Source organism: Eucyclogobius newberryi, unplaced genomic scaffold (genome assembly GCF_026437365.1).
Source record: "Eucyclogobius newberryi isolate DKJ021-1_F unplaced genomic scaffold, fEucNew1.0.hap1 SCAF_13, whole genome shotgun sequence".
In the NCBI taxonomy this organism is placed as follows: Eukaryota; Metazoa; Chordata; class Actinopteri; order Gobiiformes; family Gobiidae; genus Eucyclogobius; species Eucyclogobius newberryi.
Genome location: NW_027315757.1, coordinates 6,078,700 through 6,103,615, shown reverse-complemented (window position 1 = coordinate 6,103,615; position 24,916 = coordinate 6,078,700). Strand labels below are relative to the sequence as shown.

The following is a 24,916-nucleotide window of genomic DNA, read 5'->3' as shown; positions in this document are numbered from 1 at the left end:
TATTAAAATACACGTATAAAATGTGTGTTGGACCACTACTGCAGTACTATTATTTTTGAAATAACTTCTAGTTTTTGACTTCTCTGTCCACATCTGCGCATAAACCAGCCGTAGCAGAACAACTTACCTTTATGTGCCATTTAACGTATTTGATGAAAGCAGTACTTCAGTAAACGTCTGGGCGGAACATCTGATTTAAAATTTGAAGCCGATATATATTCTGAACAAAACATTAAAATGTAGTTATATGAAGTTGTACACACGTTTCAGCTGCTGCACTAACCATGCACTTCAGATGGTTTCATGTACTTAAATATTTATACATGCAGTTTTATCATTTGCAAAGAAAGTCAAAGAACACATTCTGCTGTGGGGAGTAGTAGTAGGGTAGTTCTGGACCTGGGGTGAGTCTAATACTGCATTTTAGAGCTGGAGCTTTCAAGTATTTCAATGACGACCTAAAATAGTCTGTTAAAGGTGCACTGTGTCACTTTTCTGATGAGGGATGTTCCGCAGTGGGACATTTAACTTTCTCACACTATATTGAGCACTCTGAAGCCTGAATTTGAAGAACTGCAACGTATTCTTTTGATTTGAGTAAAGTCGCTATATTCTGAACTGTCAAATGAAAGAGGAACTGTACCAAAAAACGCTGGTTTCTTTAAAGCCACACTGCGGAACTTTCCAGGGCACAGGCGGGCGGTTTTGAAATCTCTTCATTTGCTTCTCCGGAGAGCTCGTGTAGCAGAGTGGTTTTTAACATTGGCCAAGAAACCGCCTTCATTCTTCACATTTTATAATCTTAATTCCCCCATTATGTTTCGCTTCACTTTTACCTCTTTGAAAATGCACTTGAGTGAAAACCAAATAAAAGTGACCGTCCTGGTCCTGATCCCGGTCCTCGGTCCCGGTCCCGACGAGACAATGCCGCGGGACAGGAACACAAGTCTTATCACGACTGGATCGGACACACAAACAAAGACACAGACACGTCTCTAAACTTCTACTGCACACTGCTACTCTCCGCCACATTTCATCGTCTTTTTAATCATTTTTTGCCAAAGGAAAAAATAAAACAAAAACAAACAAAAAAACAAAATGACAAAACGGGTTAATCCTACAGAGACGTTTCAGCTCTCTGGCTAGTATCAGTTCAACGTGTCCAGTATTCAAAGTCTACGCGGACGAGACGATGCCACACAGTTCCTCTGACGGATACGTAGGGGGCGCAGTTGAGGGCGTAAAGGGGTGGGGGCGGGGTCAGCTGCTGTGATATGTGGCATTCCCGAGTCTTCGAAAAGTCTGCAAGTTCTTCTTTTGCTGTTGATAATAGTCACGGAGGGGGCGGGCCAACGAGACACGACGGACACTCCAGGGGACAATTTTCAACGTTAATTTTTGTGCGGGATAACGAAGTCCAGGCAGCAGCGAGTAGCTTTACGTAGACTTTAACGGAACTTTTCATGAGGCTCGGTCACTTGCCATGTTGAGTGAAGTTTTTTTTTTTTTTTTTTTTTAAATGCCCTTAAGCTCCTAGTGCCATGTTGCAGAGTGAAAATTCCATTATTCTAAACTAACCTATTATTTATTGGCCATAGATAATATTGAAGAAATTGCATATCATTTTTCTATAAGCTGGTAGTTGTGTGTAGTGATTATGGAAATGTGTGGAAATGTCAGTTTGTAAAGATGTGATTCGCTGCTTTTCTGGTTAAAGGTGCACTATGTAACATTTCTGGTGATGGATGAACATTGCCTGGCCTAAAAATGTTCCACAATATGGCATTAAACTCATTTATCCTTCTGTATTTTCAATCACAAGTGTTTTTATTACACATTTGTTTCCATGGAGATTGCAGAATTTTATGCCATTCTGTGGAACACTCCGGGCAAAACGGCAACATCTCCATGGAGACAACAAGCGGGTAGAGTTACAGGTCAGATCTGTTGCGAGGCGAGCGCTCTCACAGGAAAAATTTATCGATTTTAGCGACAAAACCATCTGTAGTGGAACCGCCTGCCCGAAAAGTGACATAGTGCACCTTTAACCCGGCTCTACGCTCCGACAGAGACACACCCACCCACTTCTCTTATTGGCCGTGCTCCGAGTGACAGGTACGTTTAATCAATCACAGCGAAGTCGATCATTTAAAAGGTAAACGTCTTACAAAGTATCGAGTAAACAGAGAAGGTGAATTGTGATAAAACCTAAGCTTAAAAATAATGTCGTATTTCATATTTTCTTGTAATATCACAACCCTAAACATGACCAGCTCAACCAATCAGTCTATTAAGAAATGATTTGTCAACAAGTAAAACATAAAAAATAGGACTATAGCTGGCACATTCAAAGCGTATTACAGTTTGCATATGAAATAAACCTTTTCAGCTAACGCTTTAGCTAACAAAACTAACAGAATTCCAAAAGCAATCCCAAAACAAAATGTGCCTTAATCTCTTGGTATACATGTTCACACTCCTACTGTAATTCCTCTGTTTTTTACACAACATGGAAAGTGACCGGGATGTTAAAACGACAAAAGTATTGCAGCGTTTCTTGGAGGACGTTACAGGTGAATAGTCCGAAGCAAAAACACCAGGCGGCCTTGTCCTCCTCCGCAGAGTTCCAGACTTCAAACCACGGCAGATAAATACAGCTTTGAGTGACGCGTCGTTAGACCGGGGGGAGAGACGGGGAGAGATGAGGAGAGACGAGGAGAGACGAGGAGAGACGAGGAGAGACGAGGAGAGACGAGGGGGGACGTTTCCTCAAAAGGGTGATATGTCAAGCCTTCTCGGGCAGTCCAAAGTGTTGCTCAAACTCAATACCACTTTTCTGTACAGCAAACAGTTCAGTTCCATTGGAGAAGTTCCTGTTGTATTGAAAGTAGCAGAGTTGGTCCAATCCATTGGGGAAGGGCATCTGTGCGTTCAACAGTTCTGGAGCTGTGGACACAGGAGAGCGACTGGACGGATGAAGATGGACTCAACGAAAGGACAAAGAGGGTCAAAGTGCTGCGCTGCACTCCTTTTGGTTTCACGGTTTTGGCTGTTCTGGCGGGACAGGTTGTCGGGGCGAGGCAGGTTGTCGGGGGGCCAGGTTGTCGGGGGGCCAGGTTGTCGGGGGGCAAGGCAGGTTGTCGGGGCAAGGCAGGTTGTCGGGGGGCCAGGTTGTCGGGGGGCCAGGTTGTCGGGGGGCCAGGTTGTTGGGGGGCAAGGCAGGTTGTCGGGGCAAGGCAGGTTGTCGGGGGGCCAGGTTGTCGGGGGGCAAGGCAGGTTGTCGGGGCAAGGCAGGTTGTCGGGGGGCCAGGTTGTCGGGGGGCCAGGTTGTCGGGGGGCCAGGTTGTCGGGGGGCAAGGCAGGTTGTCGGGGCAAGGCAGGTTGTCGGGGCAAGGCAGGTTGTCGGGGGGCCAGGTTGTCGGGGGGCCAGGTTGTCGGGGGGCAAGGCAGGTTGTCGGGGCAAGGCAGGTTGTCGGGGGGCCAGGTTGTCGGGGGGCCAGGTTGTCGGGGGGCCAGGTTGTCGGGGGGCCAGGCAGGTTGTCGGGGCAAGGCAGGTTGTCGGGGGGCCAGGTTGTCGGGGGGCCAGGTTGTCGGGGGGCCAGGTTGTCGGGGGGCAAGGCAGGTTGTCGGGGCAAGGCAGGTTGTCGGGGGGCCAGGTTGTCGGGGGGCAAGGCAGGTTGTCGGGGCAAGGCAGGTTGTCGGGGGGCCAGGTTGTCTGGGGGCCAGGTTGTCGGGGGGGCCAGGTTGTCTGGGGGCCAGGTTGTCTGGGGGGGACAGGTTGTCGGGCTCATGCAGGGGTTTGGAGCGGGGCAGCAGGTGGAGGGCTCTTTAACTCCCATAATGCATGGTATTGCTGGGGATGACCATGGGGGAGGCCATAGAGATGGCGGCGCCGCCCATGGTGAACTGGTTGGTGACGGGGTAGTAGTTCCCACTGCTGCTGGGCCCCGACTGTCCTGTGGTGGCTCCTGGGAGGACACAAAGCACAAGAGGAAACTTTTACTCTGAAAGAATGATTTTTAGAGTCATAAAATATGCTATAGCTCTGAGCTTCTTAAACTCTTTCTAAAGTGCCCCCTTTAGGAGATTAGAGCTTAAATAGGCTAAATGACATTTATTTTTAGTGTCATTCACACACTTGACATTCTTTCTTTGGCTTGTGCATGAAGCTATGAAGAAATGGCACAATACAGAGCCTCTCTGAGTGCTTAGTCTGTCCTCAGCTGCGCAGACAGGGCCGGTCAGCTGCGCAGACAGGGCCGGTCAGCTGCGCAGACAGGGCGCTGACACGTACCTCTGAACTTGTTTCACAGTTTATACGAAAAGCACATCAAAAAAGGAAGCAAATGCACACGCATTCTCTTCTCACATTTTTCAGACATGTTTTTTCACCAAATGAGCAGTCGGGAGTGGACTCGAAAAGAGGGAGGAGACTAGCACGAAGGGAGCCAGGACAGAAGCGTACATGGAGGGACAGAGGGGAGAAGGAAGGGAGACAGAGGAGGGACAGAGAGGAGACAGGAGGGACAGAGGAGGGACAGAGGGGAGACAGAGGAGGGACAGAGGGGAGACAGAGGGGAGACAGAGGGGAGACAGCGGGGGGACAGAGGGGAGACAGAGGAGGGACAGAGGGGAGACAGAGGAGGGACAGAGGGGAGACAGAGGGGAGACAGAGGAGGGACAGAGGGGAGACAGAGGGGAGACAGAGGAGGGACAGAGGGGAGACAGAGGAGGGACAGAGGGGAAACAGAGAGGAGACAGGAGGGACAGAGGAGGGACAGAGGGGAGACAGAGGAGGGACAGAGGGGAGACAGAGGGGAGACAGAGGGGAGACAGCGGGGGGACAGAGGGGAGACAGAGGAGGGACAGAGGGGAGACAGAGGAGGGACAGAGGGGAGACAGAGGGGAGACAGAGGAGGGACAGAGGGGAGACAGAGGGGAGACAGAGGAGGGACAGAGGGGAGACAGAGGAGGGACAGAGGGGAGACAGAGGAGGGACAGAGGGGAGACAGAGGAGGGACAGAGGGGAAACAGAGGGGAGACAGAGGAGGGACAGAGGAGGGACAGAGGGGAGACAGAGGAGGGACAGAGGGGAGACAGAGGAGGGACAGAGGGGAGACAGCGGGGGGACAGAGGGGAGACAGCGGGGGGACAGAGGGGGGACAGAGGGGAGACAGAGGAGGGACAGAGGGGAGCCAGAGATGGAAGCCTGCAGGAGACATATGTAAGGGACACACATATATATAAATCACAAACCAATATTCAGCTTTTTTTTCCCAATAACAAACTTATTGAATCAAGGTGAAATATACCCCGCCTAAGGCCCGAAGTCACTGGGATAGGCTCCACCCGTGACCCCGAAAGGGAACAAGCGGTAGAAAATGGATGGATGGATGGATTTCATACTATGGACACACACACACTTTGTGATTTTTTGTGTGTGTGTGTTTGCTCAGACGAAAAAGGAACATTGATTGTCATCCACTAAATATTGATGAACACCCCAAGTCTGCTTGCCCATCCGTATAGGTACCACACACTACTGCAGTACTGGTGACAAGACCGTACACTGCGTTTACATGCCACAGTATTCTGGATAATATCCAAATATTCCAGGGAGTTTCCATAACCAGGAGTTACACCTGGATAGTGAAATCAGGATACTGTGTTTACAAAGACAAAAGCAGGATAAACCAGGATTCTCAAACAGTCAACGTAATGTCCCCAAAAGAAGAAACCCTGTATGTGTGCCTGTGTCTGTGTGTGTGTCACGTGTGTACGTGCTGTGTGTGTACGTGTTTCGTGTGTGTGTGTGTGTGTGTGTACGTGTCATGTGTGTACGTGTTTCGTGTGTGCGTGTGTGTATGTCATGTGTGTACGTGCGTGTGTCATATGTGTATGTGCGTGCGTGTGCTTGGGGTCACTCACCCTGGACGATGCCCGTGCTCATGATGGAGCCCATCCTGGAGTGAGTGTGGTTCACGATGCCTGTGTTCACTGCACACAGAGGAGACGTCAGAGAGTCCACAGAGCAGCGCCATGCACCCGCTCAGCCACGCATGCACGCTAACACTACTGTCGCACAAGTACGCTAGTGCAAAGGTATTTGGGATTTATTTGGAAAAAGGTTCAGAGTACATTTTAAACATTTTGGCATCAAATGTTTGAGAAGAACGGAATATAAACTGATCAAATATTACAAGAATGACATGCATTTCTGGACATGATTGTAGAGGTCGTAACTACAAGATTAGCAGCTTTTATACATACAGTACAAGGCATATACAGTAGCGAATTGTGACCGTTCATGTTGCGATTTACACAGTGTGATCAGAACAAAGCTACTTGAGGGTTAAACATGTTACATGATAAAACTACAACTACAACATTGGTGAAGGGAGGAGGCAGGAGTACATCATGGTTTAGTACAAGAGGGGATGAGCATTAGTAATGCCGACTTTACACTGCAACAAACACATCTACACTGGTTCAAATGACTCCCATTTCTCACATGTAGCAGAATTTACTTATTTTGATTAGTTTACAGTAATTACTTGATAGATCAAAAAATAGTTTTTTCTAGTATTAAAAGTGCGCTATAACTTTTCTGTAGGAGGTTTTGCTACTTGTGGTTTATTATTTCAAAATATGGCATATGTTTTGTTCAAGGTTCAAACTTTAAAATTTGCCAGTATTTAAAATATCTAATGAAACAAATGATCCTCCATACACCTTTAATTGAATAAATGCGAGATGTTACGTGGATAATTCCAGTCCAAGATCTCCATCTCCATGGAAACAAGGTGGCAGACACTTCATCAGAAAAGTTACATAATGCACCTTTAAGTAGATGCACCAATACAAACTGTAAAAGATCCAGAGGAAATATTTATTGGATCGGGAACTAGTACAGCTTAGGTCAAACAACAAATTGAATGAAGATCACACAGTTATTTCGTGGTAAATTGAAGACCAAGTAGCAGGTAGTTTTGATATATCCACTAAAATATCCACTTTCAGTTGGAACATTTATCAGTTTCAGTCAGGTCAAAATGTTTTACAATCATTTTGTCATACCAAGATTCAATTACATGCCAATAGAATACAACGTTTTAGGTCAAATAAAAATTTAAATTGTGAACAAGTGTATTCCTTAGGCAGATAATAGGGCCTTGATATTTTGAAACCAGTCGGATATGTGTTCAAACTAGAAACTAATCATCTTTAAACAAATGAGTCAATGTAAAGCAGGTGAATGATGTGATTCTGAGTCAATTGAACCCATGGCCAGGTGGGTGTGTGTGTGTGTCGTGTGTGTCGTGTGTGTCGTGTGTGTCGTGTGTGTCGTGTGTGTCTGTGTGTGTGTGCCGTGTGCCTGTGCGTGTGCGTGTGCGTGCGTGTGTCGTGTGCCGTGTGCCGTGTGCCTGTGTGTGCCGTGTGCCTGTGTGTGTGTGTGTGTGTGTGTGTGTGTGTGTGTGTGTGTGTGTGTGTGCGTGTGTGTGTGTGTGTGTGTGCGTGCATGTACTACAGAGAGCATGCATTGAGTGTGGAGAGGAGGCCGTTGGTGTGGACATAACTGTTTTCGGGCTGGGCAGCGGGCTTTCTCTGGGCCTCTGCTCCTACTTGCTCCCCACTACACCATGTGCCCTGAGCGGGAGTGAAGCCTGCAGGAGTGCAGTTCGTACCCAGCGGGATGAGGTTGTTGTGGGAGGCCGGAGTGCCGCTGCCGATCACCGTGCTCAGGTCGTATGCCGTGGGCATCCCTGTGCGCACAAACACACACGCACACATAAACACACACACACACACACAGGTTAAGGACAGAGGACATGGACCACACTGTTTGTTTGTTTGTTTAGTACGGGACTGTTATTTCAACTTGCTCCAAGTTTCTGTACAGTGTCTATTTTAAAAAAGTTTGACCACATAAAAACAATTGTAGATCTCCTTCATCAGTTAGTAACCTTGAACTGCAAACTGGATGTTCCAGAGTTTTCAGACTCATGAGAGTCCGTCTTGTCCAGATCACACTGTGCATGAAACAAAGTCCGTATTTATGCTGCGTGTTCAGAGTTCAATAAACTTTAGACCTGACGTTCAGGTTATGATGCTACACTGACCTTTGAATACAGTTTAATAGGATGTGGTAAAAGAATAAACATTTTCATTTCCCCTTGACTATCCATAACCAAAGTTTAAAACACAAAAATATATATTAAAACTAGAGGAACTGGTAGACTACCAAAGATTAAATCATGCTAGAATCTGCAACTCACTTTAGGTGTGAATAAAGTAATATTTTCATTTGGTAGCGCACTGCTGAAATAAGAATGTAATTAATTACTATAGGATATGACGTGTTTCTTCAGATAATCAAATTTGAGAGCCTGAAACCTGAACTTATAATAAAGCATCATTTAGGACGTTGGAGTGTATTTGGTGTGTAAGAGATACAGACCTGATCCAGCCATGCCCTGGCCCATGTTGTACGCTCCCGTGTTCCACATGTTCTCTGACGGGGACGTGTAGTGTGATCCTGGAGGGGGGTTTGGGGTGCTGCCCGTGTACCTGCACACACGCGCACACACACACATACACGCACACACACAAACACAAAAGACAAACGCAGACACGCGCACACACAAACAAAGACAAAGACAAACGCAGAAAAACGCAGACACACACAAACAAACACACACAAAAACAAACACACGCGCACACACAATCGCCCACACAAACACGCAAACCATGAGTGAACCTCTCAGAACACTGCACTAAAACAATAGCACACTTTTGAATGCCTTACCATCTTGTATATTAAAACAGAACTACAGTAGTAGTACCATACAGTAATCGAGTACCACTTTGGCCTTCCCAGTACCACCACATCTAAGCCCGGTCTAAAACAGGACTTTTCTAGGTCTAAATTAGGGTTAAATCATTGTCTCAGTAGTTTTCATTTAGACATTACCCAAAGAAGAGCAAAATGTGGATAAAATGTACTCTAAATAAACTTGTTTTTGCTTAATTCACGATTTAACATTTTCACAAACTTTGCTGGATGAATGTGAGCGACATGACTGTGGAGTGTGAGGAGTGTGAAGAGTGCCTGACCTGAAGAAGGGGTTCTTGAGGTCCAGCAGGTTACTGGACTTGGAGCCCGTCTGGTCCACCTGGGCCACTATGCTGATGTCGTAGCTTTGTCTGAGGAGACAACACTCTTTTACACCCATGAGCAGTAGACACTTTGAAACATGAACACGAGGGCTCACTTTAGACTTCAACTCAACAGCTGCAGTAAAATGATGACAAGTTTAAATCCGTAAATAAAAATAATACGACTTTCATACCAATACAAGAAGCAACACTTCTGTGGTCTCAACATTCCAGGTGAACTAAACAACTAAGTCTTTCAACTGTAGCTGAAGATCTTACTTTAGACTAAAGCCTGATTTCCATGACCAGGGGCCACATTATTGTCCTTTGAAAGAAAGGATGTCCCTGGTGCCTCAAACGGAGCAGTACAGGTCACTTTGAGCAGTAGAAACACTACTGCCCTACTACAGCTTCCATGAAAACCGGGCTAAAGACATTGAAAGCAAGTCAATGACGTAGAACTTTTGCTTTGATACAGATATGGACAGCTGATGAGCATTATACACATAATACACAACTGTGGAATACACTGTACTTTGCGCTTCAAGTTAAAGTCAGTTCTAACAGCGGCAGGAAGAGAAATGTAACAAACAAATGTAACAAACTGCTTCATGATTCTCACTGAAACTATAAGCTGCACTATGGTTTCTGATCAGCATAATGGACATACTGTAAGATACTGCACACATTTAACACTAAAGGAGTCTCATTTACTGGCCTTCACTACAGTGGTCATTTGTTTGTGCTTAAAGTGACAGAGCAGAATGTCCACACAGTCGGACACTTGATCTCATACAGTTCAGAGGATGTTCACTTTTCTCTGCCCGACTCGGCCCCCACAGTGACCTCTGGCACAGGTGGAGCAGGCGCATACTGCCGTGTACCTCTTGTTGGCCACCAGCACTGTCGTCCCGGACAGTGTGTCTCCAGCCTTGGTGAAGAGCGGAGACTGCAGCAGACAGCGGACCTGGTACCAGTGGGTCAGAGGCTCAGTGGGCGCCGTGGACAACCAGATGGTCATTCTGCAGGAAAGCACACACGGCTAAATATAGAGACACAAGACACCAAACCATTCGAAAGGGACATGAGGATTTATTTATGTTTGGATGCATTTAGATTGCACAATTTCTACGAGTAGACGCCTTCTGTTAGAAACTAATGTAATCCGGATTTATTCAAATTAGGCCGGATTTTAATATGTACCCACAAAATTCCTGCTGTTATTATTATTGTTTTGGCAAGCACACATGAAATGCCTCATTTTTGTTACATAGAAAGACCACATAATGAAACATAATGCATTTTTTTTCTTGCATTTTATGTACATCACCTACAAAAGAAGCCTTTAAAAAAACTCAAACTGCTTGGTAATGTCACCCGAGAGTCAGGTAATTCGAGAGCTGAAACGATCAGAAGTCACATTGTATGGACTTCTGCAGAACACTCATGTCTTCAAATAAAATAGTCCCAGAAGGATTCATGAACTGAGAGAACAGGAATAGGAACGTTAATGCTGTCCAGCTCACGAGGATGACTCTAGAGAAGGGAGGAGTACGAGGCACTTACGCTGAGCCCATGAAGGCCACGTCGAACCAGAAGGCCAGGCCGTGCACCAGGCCCGAGTGCATCATGTGGAACTTAAAGGGAATTTCTATCCTGCACAGAGAAGAGGGCAAAGGTCAGAGAGTCACACGAGTAGCAGACGGGTGACTGGAGTGTGTGCACGAGTCTCCACACCTGTAAAGGTCATCCTCTTTGGCCTCCAGGAAGTTCACCGTGTACTTCACCGACTTGGCCATCAGAATACGGATATCAAATGTGTCCTACAGCAAAGCACAACGTTACGGCACCTTTCTCAACTAATGCAATAATACGATATTGCAGCATACGTTTTAAATTTAAAATCAAATTAAACAAGTTAAAGAACATAAACATTTGAAAGAAGACAGAAATGTGAATATGAACTGCCAACAGTTTTCTAAAACGACTAAAAAAAACTAAAAAGTACACTTAAATATAGCACTTTTGCACGATTAGGTTTGAATGAACAAAACAGAAATAATGCAAGTTTAATGTGTTGAATGTAGATCACGTACTACTATTGGCTGTCTGAAATACTCATCAACCGCTGCTCCTCGAAGTGCAGACAGATCTACTCCATGGAAAGACGGCTGATACCTGGAAATCCAAAAAACCTGCTTTTTTATCAGTTTATGTACAAGTTATACCAGTTCATCTCAAATTACTTTCACATTTCAGCTAAAGAAAAATACAAAAAGAATTGGTTCAATGGCTTTTCAGCAAATAATGGGAGAGAATGACTTGTAAGACCATGTTTCTGTGTGTGTCTTTACCAGAAGTTGGCTTTGGTGAACTGTTCCATGTAAAGCTGCTCGTCTGTGAAAGGGGCCAAGTGCACGTCTCCGATGGTGGGGAACATTTTACCTGCAACACACGGCACTCATTTCAGAAGCTGTGCGTATAGATTCATTTGGCTGTACATATAAATTGATCTGGATCAATTATTGCAATACTAATCTTAATGTAGTATGGTAAAAAAGTTAAAAAGCACAGCAGAATTAGACAAACATTTTTTTCCTTAATTTTCTAAATTATTATTTATAAAATAAATAATGTGGTGACTGAAGGCTTCTAGATAGAAATATTTACAAATCATATTTTCATTAAACATTTTAAACACTGCTTTGTTAAGGGTCTTCAGTACATAGAACAATCCCCAACCAGCCTCAGTAAAGGACTACAATTATTTTTAATAATTGACTATACTGTACACAACTAATGTTTAAAATGATTGAAAATCAGATATGAATAGATACTAAAACGAGTATTGAAACTAGATACTCATTTGAGTATATCAATACTAAAAAGGGTTCGGCATTCTCTGAGCAGTTTAATAATAATCGTAAACTTACTATACTTTTTGGACTTTAAGCCGCTACTTTTTTCCCACACTTTGAGCCCTGCGGCCCATACATGTGTTTAACACTGTAGAAGAAGACGTCAGTGGACAGTGCTCACAGTGCCAGACACACGCCATACGTCATGTTCTCTGTATTTTAACCTTCAAAACTATGTGTGTTTATTACAATCATACTCATATTCACGGAGAAATGGGTCTAATGAGGAAGTGAATCTAGACACAGCGAAACGCAAAAGACACACGTGGAGCGTGGACATGTGATTTACCGCGGTCTGCAGTTTAGAACCTGCTCCAGTGAAATGAGATTTTCTTGGCCTGACCTGACCAACGGGTCAAACGACAACATGTGCATCACTAGTACCATGGAACATGGTACAACACTCACTCACGAAGCACAAGCTCAGGAGCAGATGAACCAAATGTGACGACACAGACACGGGTAAACCGGCTCACACAGAGTAATTAAGGACAGAGGGGACAGTAGGGACAGAGGGGACAGTAGGGACAGAGGGGACAGAGGGGATGTGTTTTCTGTTTGTTAAAGGTCCCATAACATGCAAAATCGACTTTTCAGAGCTTTTAACCTTCTTACATTGTTATTTGTGCTTCATATATGTACCCAGAGTGGGTCCAAGGTCTGGGTGATATTTCTTAACTATTATGTTAAGGGTGTTGCACAATCCTTATTATTATCAATTATACACTTAGGATAGACTACAAAAGGTGAAAAAAAGAACGTTATGGCACCTTTAAACTTCAAAATACTGTGTGCAGCGGGTGCGCCACGTGACCCCCGGTTCACTACCGTGTACTATATGTGTAAATATTTCATGTTACAACATGGGCACCAACGGCTTATTGTTACTGTATATGTATGTATATGTACAATTTCTTGTTTCTTTGTCAATTTTGTTGGCGCAGCTTTTTAGTCAGGGGAACTGTACAGCCCGAAAAGTATGGTAGTTACAATTATTTAGTGTTGAAAATTTCAATCTATTGTCTAAAAAAGTAGTGTGTTATTATCATTGTGGTACCAATCAGTTCACACATGTTCACTCCGATATAACTTCATTATGTGAGGTTTTAAGAAGGAGAACAGAATGAATGTGTGATCAGACTCTGAGGAGGACAGACTGTCGCGGCTGCTGCTGTTACAGGAGGAGGCGGAGCAAGATGACCACACATGGACTGGAGAGGTTCAAACACTCTTTAGTCTGAGAAATAATCTAAATAAAGCAGGAAATTCACACAATGTAAAAGTGTGAAGGCTAATTTTACCAGATTTTTTTTTTAATTGATGATGATGATGATGATGATGATGATGATGATGATGATAATAATAATGATAATAATGATAATAATACAGCTTATAGACTGCCTGTATCCAAACACAGTGCTATGGCACATCAAACATGTTCCTTTTCCCCCCCAAAGGGTAATATGTGTTCTAACTGGTTCTACATATTCTAAAAAAGTTTTTATCCTTTCAGTAGATAAAAGTAGTTTATAGCCATTATAGTTCTTTGATAATACAATTGTTTAAAATAACCATAACGACATTTAGAAAATATCGGCCAAATATCGGTTACCAGCCAAAGCTTTTCCCATAACACTGATATTGGTGAACCTGTAGTTACAACACTAGTCGCAATTAGTCGTTTCATCGTTGCAGCACTAACTGTGACAGTAGTTTTACCCATTATCTTCCCGTACCTAGTATTGTTATTGCCTTGTTGCTATGCAAATACATGACCAAAGCTCAGGAGTGGAGGTTTTCTGTGGTTGGTGTGATGCTCACCGCTGGGCTTGAGGAACTTCTTGGCGTGCAGGTAGCTCTCCAGCATGCGCTCGTTGAACAGCATGTAGCCCATGGGCTCAGAGATGATGATGTCCACCTGCTCGGGCAGAGTCACCTCCTCCACCTTCCCCGGGATCACCACCACACGCTCCGACAGACGGTTACTGTTCACCAGCACCTGACACACAAGTATAAAACAGAAACAGATGTGGTAGATGCATACAGGGCCCAGAGAGCGCGCAAAGTGTGTGCACAGAGAGAGCGCGTGCACAGAGAGAGCGCACAGAGAGCACGTACAGAGAGAGAGAGCGCGCACAGAGAGCGTGCACAGAGAGAGAGCGCGCACAGAGAGAGAGAGCGCGCACAGAGAGAGAGAGCGCGCACAGAGAGAGAGAGCGCGCACAGAGAGAGAGCGCGCGTACCTCTGCGTGCTGGGCCATGGTGCTGGCCTCCACAGCGTACACCTTCCTGGCTCCAGCCTGGGCCGCGAAGAAGGACAGGATCCCCGAGCCACAGCCCACGTCCAGCACCACCTGTGCAGAAGAGCGCTCAGTACAGATTTGGAGAGTGCTTCAGAACCACATGTGGGAATGAAACCCAACACTACTTCATGTGTGTTTTTTATGAGGAAACAACCTTTTACGATGGTTAAAAGCTTAAGACTGAAGGATTCCCTAGCTCATTGCCACTAGACTAAAGGCCAAGTTTAGCTGAGCGCATGCGTTTGACGCAGAAATGAACAGTTTGCGGTTCTGCATCATCATCACTCGTGGCCCGTCGCGGGAGATTCCAAATATTTAATTTTCACATGTACAGGTATTTCATGCCGAACCAGTGGTTCCAAGCCATTCCGAGCTCTGTAGTCCAATAAATCTTGGAAGATCGACCAATCTCAGCGCTTGCAGTCTTGCGGTCTTAAGCACTTGTGTGCTGATTTGAAACTCAATTAAAACCGGGCTTCCCACCATGATCCCGCCCATGCACAGCGTGTTTAGGAGCATTACCTTGTCCTTGAAGTCTGCGTGGTTCTGGAGGATGGCCCGCTGGTACGTCCCTGTCCGAACGTAGTCTTGCATCATGTTCTGTTGCTGGGAAAGGTAGCCATAAAACTGCACACAACAACAAATGTTTATGGTACGAGGCAAAAGAAAAATGTTTGTGTGTCACATAAATCTATTTGACAGTGACAATCTGGAATTACTTGTACTGTATTGCCAAAAATGCACAACAACATTTTTTTATACAGTGCAAATCTAATATGGGGGACATTTTCAGACAGAGTGTGACAGCCCTGCGCCTGATCCAGACTGTAAAGTTTAACAGAAGAACATGAAAATGAGCTGGGGAAACATGATAAGGCCGCTCTGTGGAAGAGGCCACAGGTGAATCATTTCCAGATGGGACAAACTGTGAGAGGGAGCCGTCTGCTTTAGTGGGTACGTCCTGAGCTGTGGACCAGAGGACAGTGGCTACAGTGGCTAACCAAAGAGCTGGTGTCCACTTGGCTGAAGAGAGGTGCAGAGCTGTCAACCGATCACCACCTGGTGGTGAGTCAAATCCGCTGGCGGAGGAGGAAGCCGGGCAGTTATGGTAGGCCCAAGCGCATCGTGAGTCTGTTGGGAACTTCTTGCGGAGCCCTCTGGGATGAGGATGAGCACCTCCAAATCCAAAGCCATGGTTCCCAACTGGAGAAAGGTGGCTTGCCCTCTCGAGGTGGGTGGAAAGTCCTTGTCCCAAGTGGAGGAGTTCAAGTCTCTCGGGGTCTTGTTCACGAGTGAGGGAAGGATGGAGTGTGAGATCGACAGTTGGATCGGTGCAGCATTCTGCAGTGATGCAGTCGCTGCATCGGACTGTTGTGGTAAAGAAGGAGCTGAGTCGAAAGGCAAAGCACTCGATTTACCAGTCAACCTACGTTCCTGCCCTCATCTTGGACTTCTGGTGGTCCTAAGATTCTCTAAAAGCACAGCAGGAGACAAAACTGGGAAGACCCAGGACATGCTGGAGGGACTATGTCTCTCGGCTGGCCTTGGAACGCCTCGGGAAGAGTTGGAGGAAGTGTCAGGGGGAGAAGTTTGAACTTAGTTTAGACACATTTACAAATTCTGAATCAAAGTTGGAAATGTATCAACATTTAGATAATATGCAAAATATGAATATTGAGTATATTGTTTATACTTTTAAAAATGTTACAAAAAATTAAAAAGGTTATGTGGTACATTCTCAAATAATGTGATATTGTATTTCGGCACTTTTATTACTTTTACAGACATTTCACATTTGTCTGTTACTTATACCTCAACTAATACGTTTAGATTTAACACAATTCTGTGTGATTGACAAAATATTGTCTGACCATCATTATCGGGATACGCTAGATCAGGGGTGCCTAATACGTCGATCGTGATCGACCGGGCAGAGGCAGTGAGGGTCGATCGTGCCGAAGCGCCGGAAAGCTGTGTAACGCAGAGGAAGGAGGAGAGAGGAAGTTCTGGTTAAGCTCAACCTTCTATCGTTTAGCGTAGTTGTGGTCAGTATATCTTATTTTCAAAATACTCAGCTGTATTAAATGGTCTAGTTAAATAGCAGATTTTCTCTCTCCTTTTTATATTGCACATTTGTATATGATAAACAATATTAGGCTTTTAATGAAAGCTTACACTGTGTTTCTATAGCCTAATTATGGTTAAACAAAAATAAAAAAACAGTTTAATACTGACAATAAAAATAATAGTAAATTATACAATAATTTAGATCTATAGGTACATCTTAAGGCTTTGTCGAGTATAAAAGTAGCTCGTGGAAATGTGTGGGCACCCCTGCTCTAGATATTCCTTTTTGTCAATATCGCTCACCCTCAATTGGTGTAAAAGTGTAGTTTGGAGGTACCTGGAAGTACTGTACAGCCGAGGACTCCTCTGTCCGCTCACTGAAGACCGAGTGTTCGTTGAGGTGTCCGCGGCTGTTCTTCAGCACATTGTAGAACGACTGAAAATCTGCACATGGATAACACACTATCAGCAACTGCATGATACAAGTAGTGGACGCGCTGGACACTACTCTACTCTTCAAAGGTTTCAGTGGAAAATACCCTCACAAGAGCATTCAGTATCAGAGGGGGCGAGGGACATTTTAGGGGAAAAATAGTTGTTTACAGTGAGGTTGCTAGTTAAGTCTATTCATGGGTTTGTTTTAGTCACATGACATCGCCAGTTTGGAGGACGTCCCTGTATGTTGTAGGGTCCACAAATGAAAAAGGGCGGTATTTCAGCTACTGATATCTACTGCAGGTGAGTCGCTGAAACTTAGAAGCAGCAAATACTTGCCGCAAGCCACTCATCCACAGCTGCTCTCCACAAGGACAAGCCCTCAAAGCATTAACGGTGGACTGATCCTAAAATATAGCACCTGAACCATATAAAATGAGGCTAATGTCAAGTCTAGTAGCCTAATAACGTTTATTTGTATAGCCACACAATTACCTTGGTAGTTTAATGTGTAAACTAGCATTGCAGGCTGCTAAAGCCACTTGAAACAAAGAGCTCACTGCAGCGTCTAGAGTGATTTCTTTAAGTGCCCTGGTCCCTCTGTTGGCATTAATCAAAGTCTGGTGACAAACAGGGTCTTTGAGGATGTTACAGAAAAATTGTCTTTTTTTTTTTTAGACTTGTTGGCAGAGCCCATAGTGAGCAGCCCCTGTCCTCAAGAGGGCAGCAGCAGCAACAACAACTCTGTCACATCACTTCAGACCCATGATTTAAACTATTCTAAAAAGGTGTGTGTCATCCGAGTCATATTTATAATAACATAATAGTTCTAATGACCATTCTCTGATTGTTTCTTTTGTTTTAGTTTAGGCCTGAGGATGCAGGTGGAAATGGGTGAAAGGTTGTACCTTAGACAACCTTTCTAAGGCCACACGGCCATGTGCGTGTGCAGACCGTGTGCGCGTGGGGGCCGTGTGCGCGTGGGGGCCGTGTGCACCGTGTGCGCGTGGGGGCCGTGTGCGCGTGGGGGCCGTGTGCGCGTGGGGGCCGTGTGCGCGTGGGGGCCGTGTGCGCGTGGGGGCCGTGTGCGCGTGGGGGCCGTGTGCGCGTGGGGGCCGTGTGCGCGTGGGGGGCCGTGTGCGCGTGGGGGCTGTGTGCGCGTGCGTGCTCGTACCTGCGGGTGAGGAGAACTGAAGCAGCACACTGTTACAGCCCAGGGTGATGATGAAGGACTGCTTCCCCACACGCGTACACTCCGTCTCCCTGGACACGGAGCATTTGAACACGCTGGCCTCCTCTCCTGCACAGAACATGACACATCTCAGTCACACAGTCATGTTGAGAGCAGCATCAATGCTTTTTTCTCTTTTCATTGTACCAATCATAAAAGTTCATATCATTTCATAATACACTACAGGTTTTCTTTGGACAATAACTTTGACAAACAAATTGATGCTTTGGTTCTGTTAACTGCACGACAATGTCAAGAGCAGCAGCAGTTGAGGGATGTAACGTGCTTTACGTGGCTAAAGGAGGAGCTGCCGTACTTTTCTGACTTTTCCCCACATTTTGAACAATGGCCCATACAATTGTGCAGTTAATTTATAGGTTTTATTGGCTAATGGCCACAGAGGAAAGGGCAAGCATTTGACACACTGTAGAAGAAGCAGTCAGTGGACAGTGGTCACTGTATTTTAACCTTCAAAGCGCTGTGTGTTTTATTACAATTAGACTCATATTCACACACATGAATCACAGACATGCGATATACGGCGATCTGCAGTTTAGAGCCTGCCGCAGTGAAATGAGACTTTCTTGGCCCAACCTGTCCCACGGGTCAAAAGACAACATGTGCATTACTACTATGGACCATATTTCTTTGTAAATATTACATGTATAATATATGAAATATTAAAATAAAAAATATTACACAGGTAAATCTGCTCACACAGATCAAGGACAGAGGGGACAGTTTTGGTGTGTTTTCTCTTTGTTAAACTTCAAAATGCTGTGCGTTTTATTACAACCCAACTCATATTCACAAAGAAATTTGTCTAATTAGACCCGCGGTGCGGGTGCAACCTGGCCCCCGGTTAAAAAGACAACCAGCGTGTGTAAATACGTCTCGTTACAGCGTGGGCACCTGCGGCTAATTTACAGGTGCCCACGCTGTACAATTTACAGTTTCTTATACAAGTATATAAATATGACCAATTACCATTTATCCACATGTCTTTGATAAGCTCCAGAGTGAAGCAGCTGTTGAAGTTGAACAGAGAAAATTCTATTTGTTTATTGCACGTTACAGGTCTTGCCTGTTTTTCCAGTTTTGAACTACAGCAGCAGCAACCGATGTGTGGAGAGCAGCTCCTCTGAGCTACTCACTTTACCTGGAGCTGCTCCAAGTGCACCGGAAACGCACACCGCCGGACACACCGCCGGACACGACAATCTGCACATCCCACCATTTATTATAAATCGAGAGGGGTCTTGATTGATACATTTTAGTAATAACAGAAGATAAACTTTTGTGATTATTATTGGCTGTTAAATTAACATGTATCCCTGTGTTCTCGCTGGGCTGAGGTTGAAGGATGGCGGTGGGACAAAACGTGCGGGCGCTCGCAAAAAGTACAAAGGATACAGTGTTCTCGCTGAGGGGTTTTGGCATGGCGGGCCGCCATGCTCCGACTGGTCACCGCCATGCTCAAAAGATGCCGCCAGGTATTAAGATAATCGTGCGAGCGTCGTAGGCGGCACGAGCGAAAAGTACTACGCCGCTCGCTCGCACGGTGATGTGTAGTACTTTAAGATCCCTGTGCGAGCGCCGTGGTGCTTTTTGCTTGCACGGTTATCTTAATACCTGGTGATATTTTTTGGGCATGGCGGTGTCACACACATTTTGCAAACCCATTTATCAAGTGAAAGCCTACATTTTGTTATTCATTTAGAATGATGAAAACTTTGAACATTTAGGAAGATTACACCTGATTATAATCAAAGATATTATTAACAAGCTGACTGTTGTTTTGTGAAAACCTTCTGTAAAATCATTTTGCTGTATTTTACATTAAATGAATTGCATATTTCAAGTTTCTGGTTAGAAGAGTAAAATTTTCCCTGCAATGTCAGATTTTTCCCTCAATGGTTTTGTGATGCCTGTCGGGATCAAAGGCTTATGTCATTTTATTAACGCATTATATAATGGGACTAAAGGCACTAGTCGACAGGCTGAACAACCGAAAATGTGTTGATTGTGTGATTTGGTTTTAGAAATGTTGTATTTTAATGATCACTAGTGGCTAAATATTCAAGTAAAATTTGTAAAACACTAACATCAGTGATTAGAGATACAGCAAGAAACTACTACAGCTGTCATTGTTTTAAGAGAATAGAAAGTTTCATATTATATATACACGTGTGTGTAATAGAAAGGAGGAAGCTCCACAGATAATCCAGCGTCAAATACAGGCTTAGGGACAGATTTGTGGTGAAAAGTGCTCATCAAACATTAGACTTTATGATCCCCGACTGCTCTGTTTATAGTTTTAAATGGCTTAGCTCGGGTACATACAGTGCCCTCCTCCTTCAATAGTGGCACGCTTGACTATTTTTAGTGAGAATTGTAGTGTAGGGTACTTAAGGGCTGGACCGACTCTTGTCCTTTTTTCTGTAGCAGTAGATTTGATCACTTATTTGTGCTGGGACGGCCACGTGGCTTTCTATAGCTTTGAGTCTTGTAGCTATAAAACTTGCTAGGTTTGAAAATGTGTGTTTCAGGATGCTAATCATGAAGTAAAGAATCCATTATTACACTGCTAGGTATAGGAAATAGTGGGTAGAGGTGGCAGATATATCACAAAATGTATAATATCATGATTGTTGTTTTGGAGATTTTCAAAATTAGAACAGAGTAAATAGTCTATAGTTAAAACTAGTTCAAATAACCTTAAACAGCGAGTGCATCCGACAGGTTCTCATGAAGGCTTTGATCAACAAACAGTGCAGAGTGAAAAGGGGATAAGGCTGGGGAAGGACATGCAGCGAATTGTCGAGAGCACTTCGAGTATGTGTGGAGCGATGTGGACTTCAGGCAAGTACATTCCCCACAATGCATTTCATTAGAATGTTTTCAAATGCAGCACTTGTGCCTTACTGACTTAGCAGTGAGCACTAACAGGAAACAATGGAAAGGAACTTAAATTTAGACTGATTCCATTTTAAATACATCTGTGAATGTCCTGCAACAACACTGTAAAAACTATAAGACTGTTCTCATTTGTTTGTTACCAATTCAGCAAATGATCCAAAATACCTGGGCTTTAACTGCGGTTTAAAACACACTCCGACACACCCTGGTACACTTACACACTTTGTGCACATTTCAGTCAAGTGCGTAGTGCAAGGATTGGTACCAGGGCCAAAATCTGAAAATGTACAGGAAGTAGAGCAGAGTTCTAAAGCAGAATCCCTCTACGTCATCAATAAGTGTAATTTTCTCCAAAATGCAGAGACATTTTTTCTTACAGGTTAAACAATAAGTCGTCAGGTATTATTATGTCCAACCAGGAAGTGGCATTAGAAACCTCACCAAAACTGTCACGGCGGATTAGACTACATGATTTGGAGTCACATATTGCTTGGACTGTGTAAGTGCTCACTAAACCCAAATGCTCTGGTATTCTTCACGGTCTGGAGATTGAATGACCTACCGATAGTTGAGTAAAATTAGCACACTTTTCTGGACCATATGATTATTGTGTGGGAAAACGTCACAATTTAACGATTATTCATGATTATCAAGACAGTGACTAAACAACAGTGAAAGCTTTAATTTTCTTTCATTCCCAGGGTCTAACATGTTACAGTCTCTCAAGTTTGCGACCAACCTAACTTTCTGAGAGACAAGATTGGACTAAAAATCACTTGCTTCTAAAGTTCTATCTGGACCATGGGCTCCTTGATTACAAGCACAATAGAGTCATAAAGTTTACCACTGCTGCATGTTTCCCCTCCGCACTTCTGCATTTCAGTGACGGATATGAATCAGTTTGTCCTGACATTATTCTGAACATGATAGAGAGCGAGAGCAGGCCGGTCACACAGTGGTCAAACAGCACTGGACAAACATGGTGCGAGAGGACAGCAACATCATAAACATACCTTTCATTGGAGAGGATTCGAAATATTTAGATACAGAAATGTGCAGGAAATAGTCATCTATCTTGTAACTATGCGAGCCTGCATCACAAAGTAAAACTGTAACTGAGAAAAACAATGGCTGGATTCTTGCTACTTTTTACTTCTGTCGACTGATTAACTTATAATTATATGAGTGCTAACAAGCAGACAACGATCCTGATCAGATTTAAACAGTGATTGTCAGTAGATTGAGAATTTGCTGTGTGTTTGATAGGCCTGCCACGATAGTTACTGTACTGACTTAGCCAGAAAGGTTTATCGTGTGCTTTCTTTGCACACGTGGGGAAGATTTGAGCTGCAGAGGGTTAAATAAGTACATTATAGATGCTAAATAAGTGCTTCATTCTGCCATTTATTTATTGCTCTCTTGTTTTATTTTTTATTTAGAGTTTGTGTGTCAGTAGCATAAAGTAGTATACTCCACATCTTGACCAATTGACCATTTCATAAAAAATGTGATTTAGGGACTTGTATATATTTATGTATTTATTTATTTATTTATCTATGGGAGTTTTTATTTATTTATAGGAGATCTTCTACTGAAAGTGTTTTTCAGACTTCCTATAAGTGATCTGTTCTTCTGTATCTACCTCTGTATCTACCTGCGTTGCACCAATGAAATTTCCCCATGTGGGACAATAAAGGAATATCTTATCTTATCTTATCTTATAGATGTTATTTTTAAAAGGTCAAACATTGTTCTTTGTGGGTTTGGTGCACAACAAACTGATCCCAATTCTTCCAAGAATGGTAGAATGGTTTACATTTATGTTGTACATGTTCAGGAGCTTGATTTGGTCTGGGCGAATTGTTATTGGGATGTTGTTGTTTTTTTTACACTTTTTTATTATTATTTTATTTTTCAAAAACAAAATATAACTGGCCCTCTTTTTATGCTTTTAAAATCAGTGCAAATTTAAAAACATAACACTTTCATACTACTCAAGTCTGAACTAGAAACCACATGCCTCTGGATAAAAAGGAGGATTAGATACAACAATATCCATTTGGATTCAAATTTGGTTAGCTGTCCAGCCCTTCCTTTTATCAGTCAGTGGACACCAAGGAATAAATGAAGAATCTTTCATTCAAGAAGTTGCATTTTACATTGTGAAATCCCAATTCAATCCAATTTAAACCACTTTCAAAACTAAGTTGTGTTATAATTGTGTGACGATTACACTATTAATACTTTACTCAAAAATGAAGGAAAACAAAACAAAACGACTATAGTGTGCGTCAATGGAGCAGATTTGGAGGCATTCTTGTGCGGAGCTTCCCCGGGGAAGGCGAGCAGCGGGACGGCCCATTCAGAGCAGAGCAGCGCCTCAGCGGGGAGAGAAGGGAGCGGGACCCGGCTATTGTTCCAATGAGAACAAAGATGAATGCATAAATAATGAGGGCCCGGGCTCACAACGTCTCACAATAAAAAGAAACCCACACAGCTTTATTCATTTAAAGTAGAAACATTTAAAAGTTTGCACTGTGTTTTTGGGCGCTGCGGATGCTAGCGGGACGCACAGATGCTGCAGCCGCTGGACCGCATCATAGCGACGGGTCAAGAAGAGTGATGTCCTCCTCCGCTCTCCGCTCCAAAACAAATCCCAATTCAGACGCACGCTGGCAAATTAAACGTCTCAGGGGGACAAAGCTCAAAATTACGCCTGTTTTATCGGTTTACACGACAGACTCTGCCTTTAGTGCGGACAAAGGCTCCACATTACCGGGCATCTGGACGCTAGCGCATCACCACAGAAGCCAGGCTAATGGCATTGTTTAACAAGTTAGCATCACACTACACATGACTTATTTGTACAACTGTGCGCGCCGTCTTACGTTCCACGCTTCATTTTGACAAGCTCTTTGAAACGCTGTCATTGTAGCGGGACAATGGCTTTTAAGTTAGGACGGGGCATCTTTTCTGTGGACGCCAGATAAGTGTGCGCTTTCGGGGCTCCCTCGTGATTACCGGGGGGAGGCGACGTGAGCTCCCCAGATGGGCTAGCTTCTTGGCGGCTAATGTTGCTTACGGCCAGATTAGAGACCGAGCCGAGACTCTCTAAAGGCCGGGCATTTGGCTCAGGGGCGGAGATCAAAGCCCCGACGTCACTCGCACAGTTGTTTACATTTACTGCTAAAGTGCATTTAAAACACACGACCTGACGCAAATTATATTCTTAACAACAGTTTCTAGCAATAAACTCGTACTTAACAACAACATTCGCAGAAATGTTCCAAAATTCAGAATAACTAAGAAGACGTTCCCAAAACCACTCCCACTCCGGGTGAAATGCCTTGGATGGAGCGAGTCCTGATGAAGATTAGCTGTATAAGCATTAGCACGCGTAGCATTAGCCTTGGCACAAGACAGGCCGAACATCCCAGGAGCCGCTGCGGAAAAGGTCAACTCACCATTGGAGAGATTGATGAGGGCAGCGTCTTGTGATGTTTTGACTTCTAACCGCAGGGGCTGCTGCTCCGAGTGCCTCTGGATGTCTCCGTTTGCGTCTCCGATGGAGATGAGCCGCACGCCGGGGAACACCGAGACCGCCATCTTCGATCTGGAAGTAGAGACAGTTCGGCAGCGCTCACATCCAACCGCGCACTGCTCTCTGCTGGAGCCTGGAGGCGGCCAGGGCATCCACGCCACGGTGAGAGAGAAGAGCCCTTTAAACAGCGCGCCCTGGCGGCTCAAGGCGAGTACTGCGTAAACACGAGGCCCGTATGGACGAGGTGGATTTAAAGCGTCTAATAAAGTCTAAAGAATAAAGTCTGAAGAATTAAGGCTAAAGAATTAAGTCTGATGTATTAAGTCTGAAGTATAGGCGGTATAAA

The 24,916-nt window shown here is 44.3% G+C and overlaps 1 protein-coding gene across 3 annotated transcripts; it reads right to left on the bottom strand.

Annotated features, from left to right (window-relative positions):
- Window positions 1-1,027: 1,027 nt before the first annotated feature.
- carm1 (coactivator-associated arginine methyltransferase 1) lies at window positions 1,028-24,744 on the bottom strand. Of its 3 annotated transcripts, none has more exons than XM_072442422.1 (17): window positions 24,494-24,744; window positions 18,054-18,179; window positions 16,782-16,888; window positions 14,900-15,004; window positions 14,318-14,428; window positions 13,896-14,073; window positions 11,511-11,601; window positions 11,253-11,334; window positions 10,894-10,979; window positions 10,723-10,812; window positions 10,041-10,178; window positions 9,115-9,204; window positions 8,459-8,568; window positions 7,686-7,763; window positions 5,929-5,997; window positions 3,775-3,968; window positions 1,028-3,094 (listed from the first exon to the last, which is right to left on the bottom strand). In XM_072442422.1, exons 1-16 carry the CDS (start codon window positions 24,720-24,722, stop codon window positions 3,829-3,831), a joined length of 1,830 nt encoding a protein of 609 aa, XP_072298523.1. In that variant the 5' UTR covers window positions 24,723-24,744; the 3' UTR covers window positions 1,028-3,094; window positions 3,775-3,828. The 3 variants fall into 3 exon arrangements, with proteins under 3 accessions (XP_072298523.1, XP_072298522.1, XP_072298521.1); XM_072442421.1 differs by having other exon boundaries at window positions 7,578-7,763; window positions 8,459-8,556; window positions 24,494-24,743; XM_072442420.1 differs by having other exon boundaries at window positions 7,578-7,763; window positions 24,494-24,742.
- Window positions 24,745-24,916: the final 172 nt, after the last annotated feature.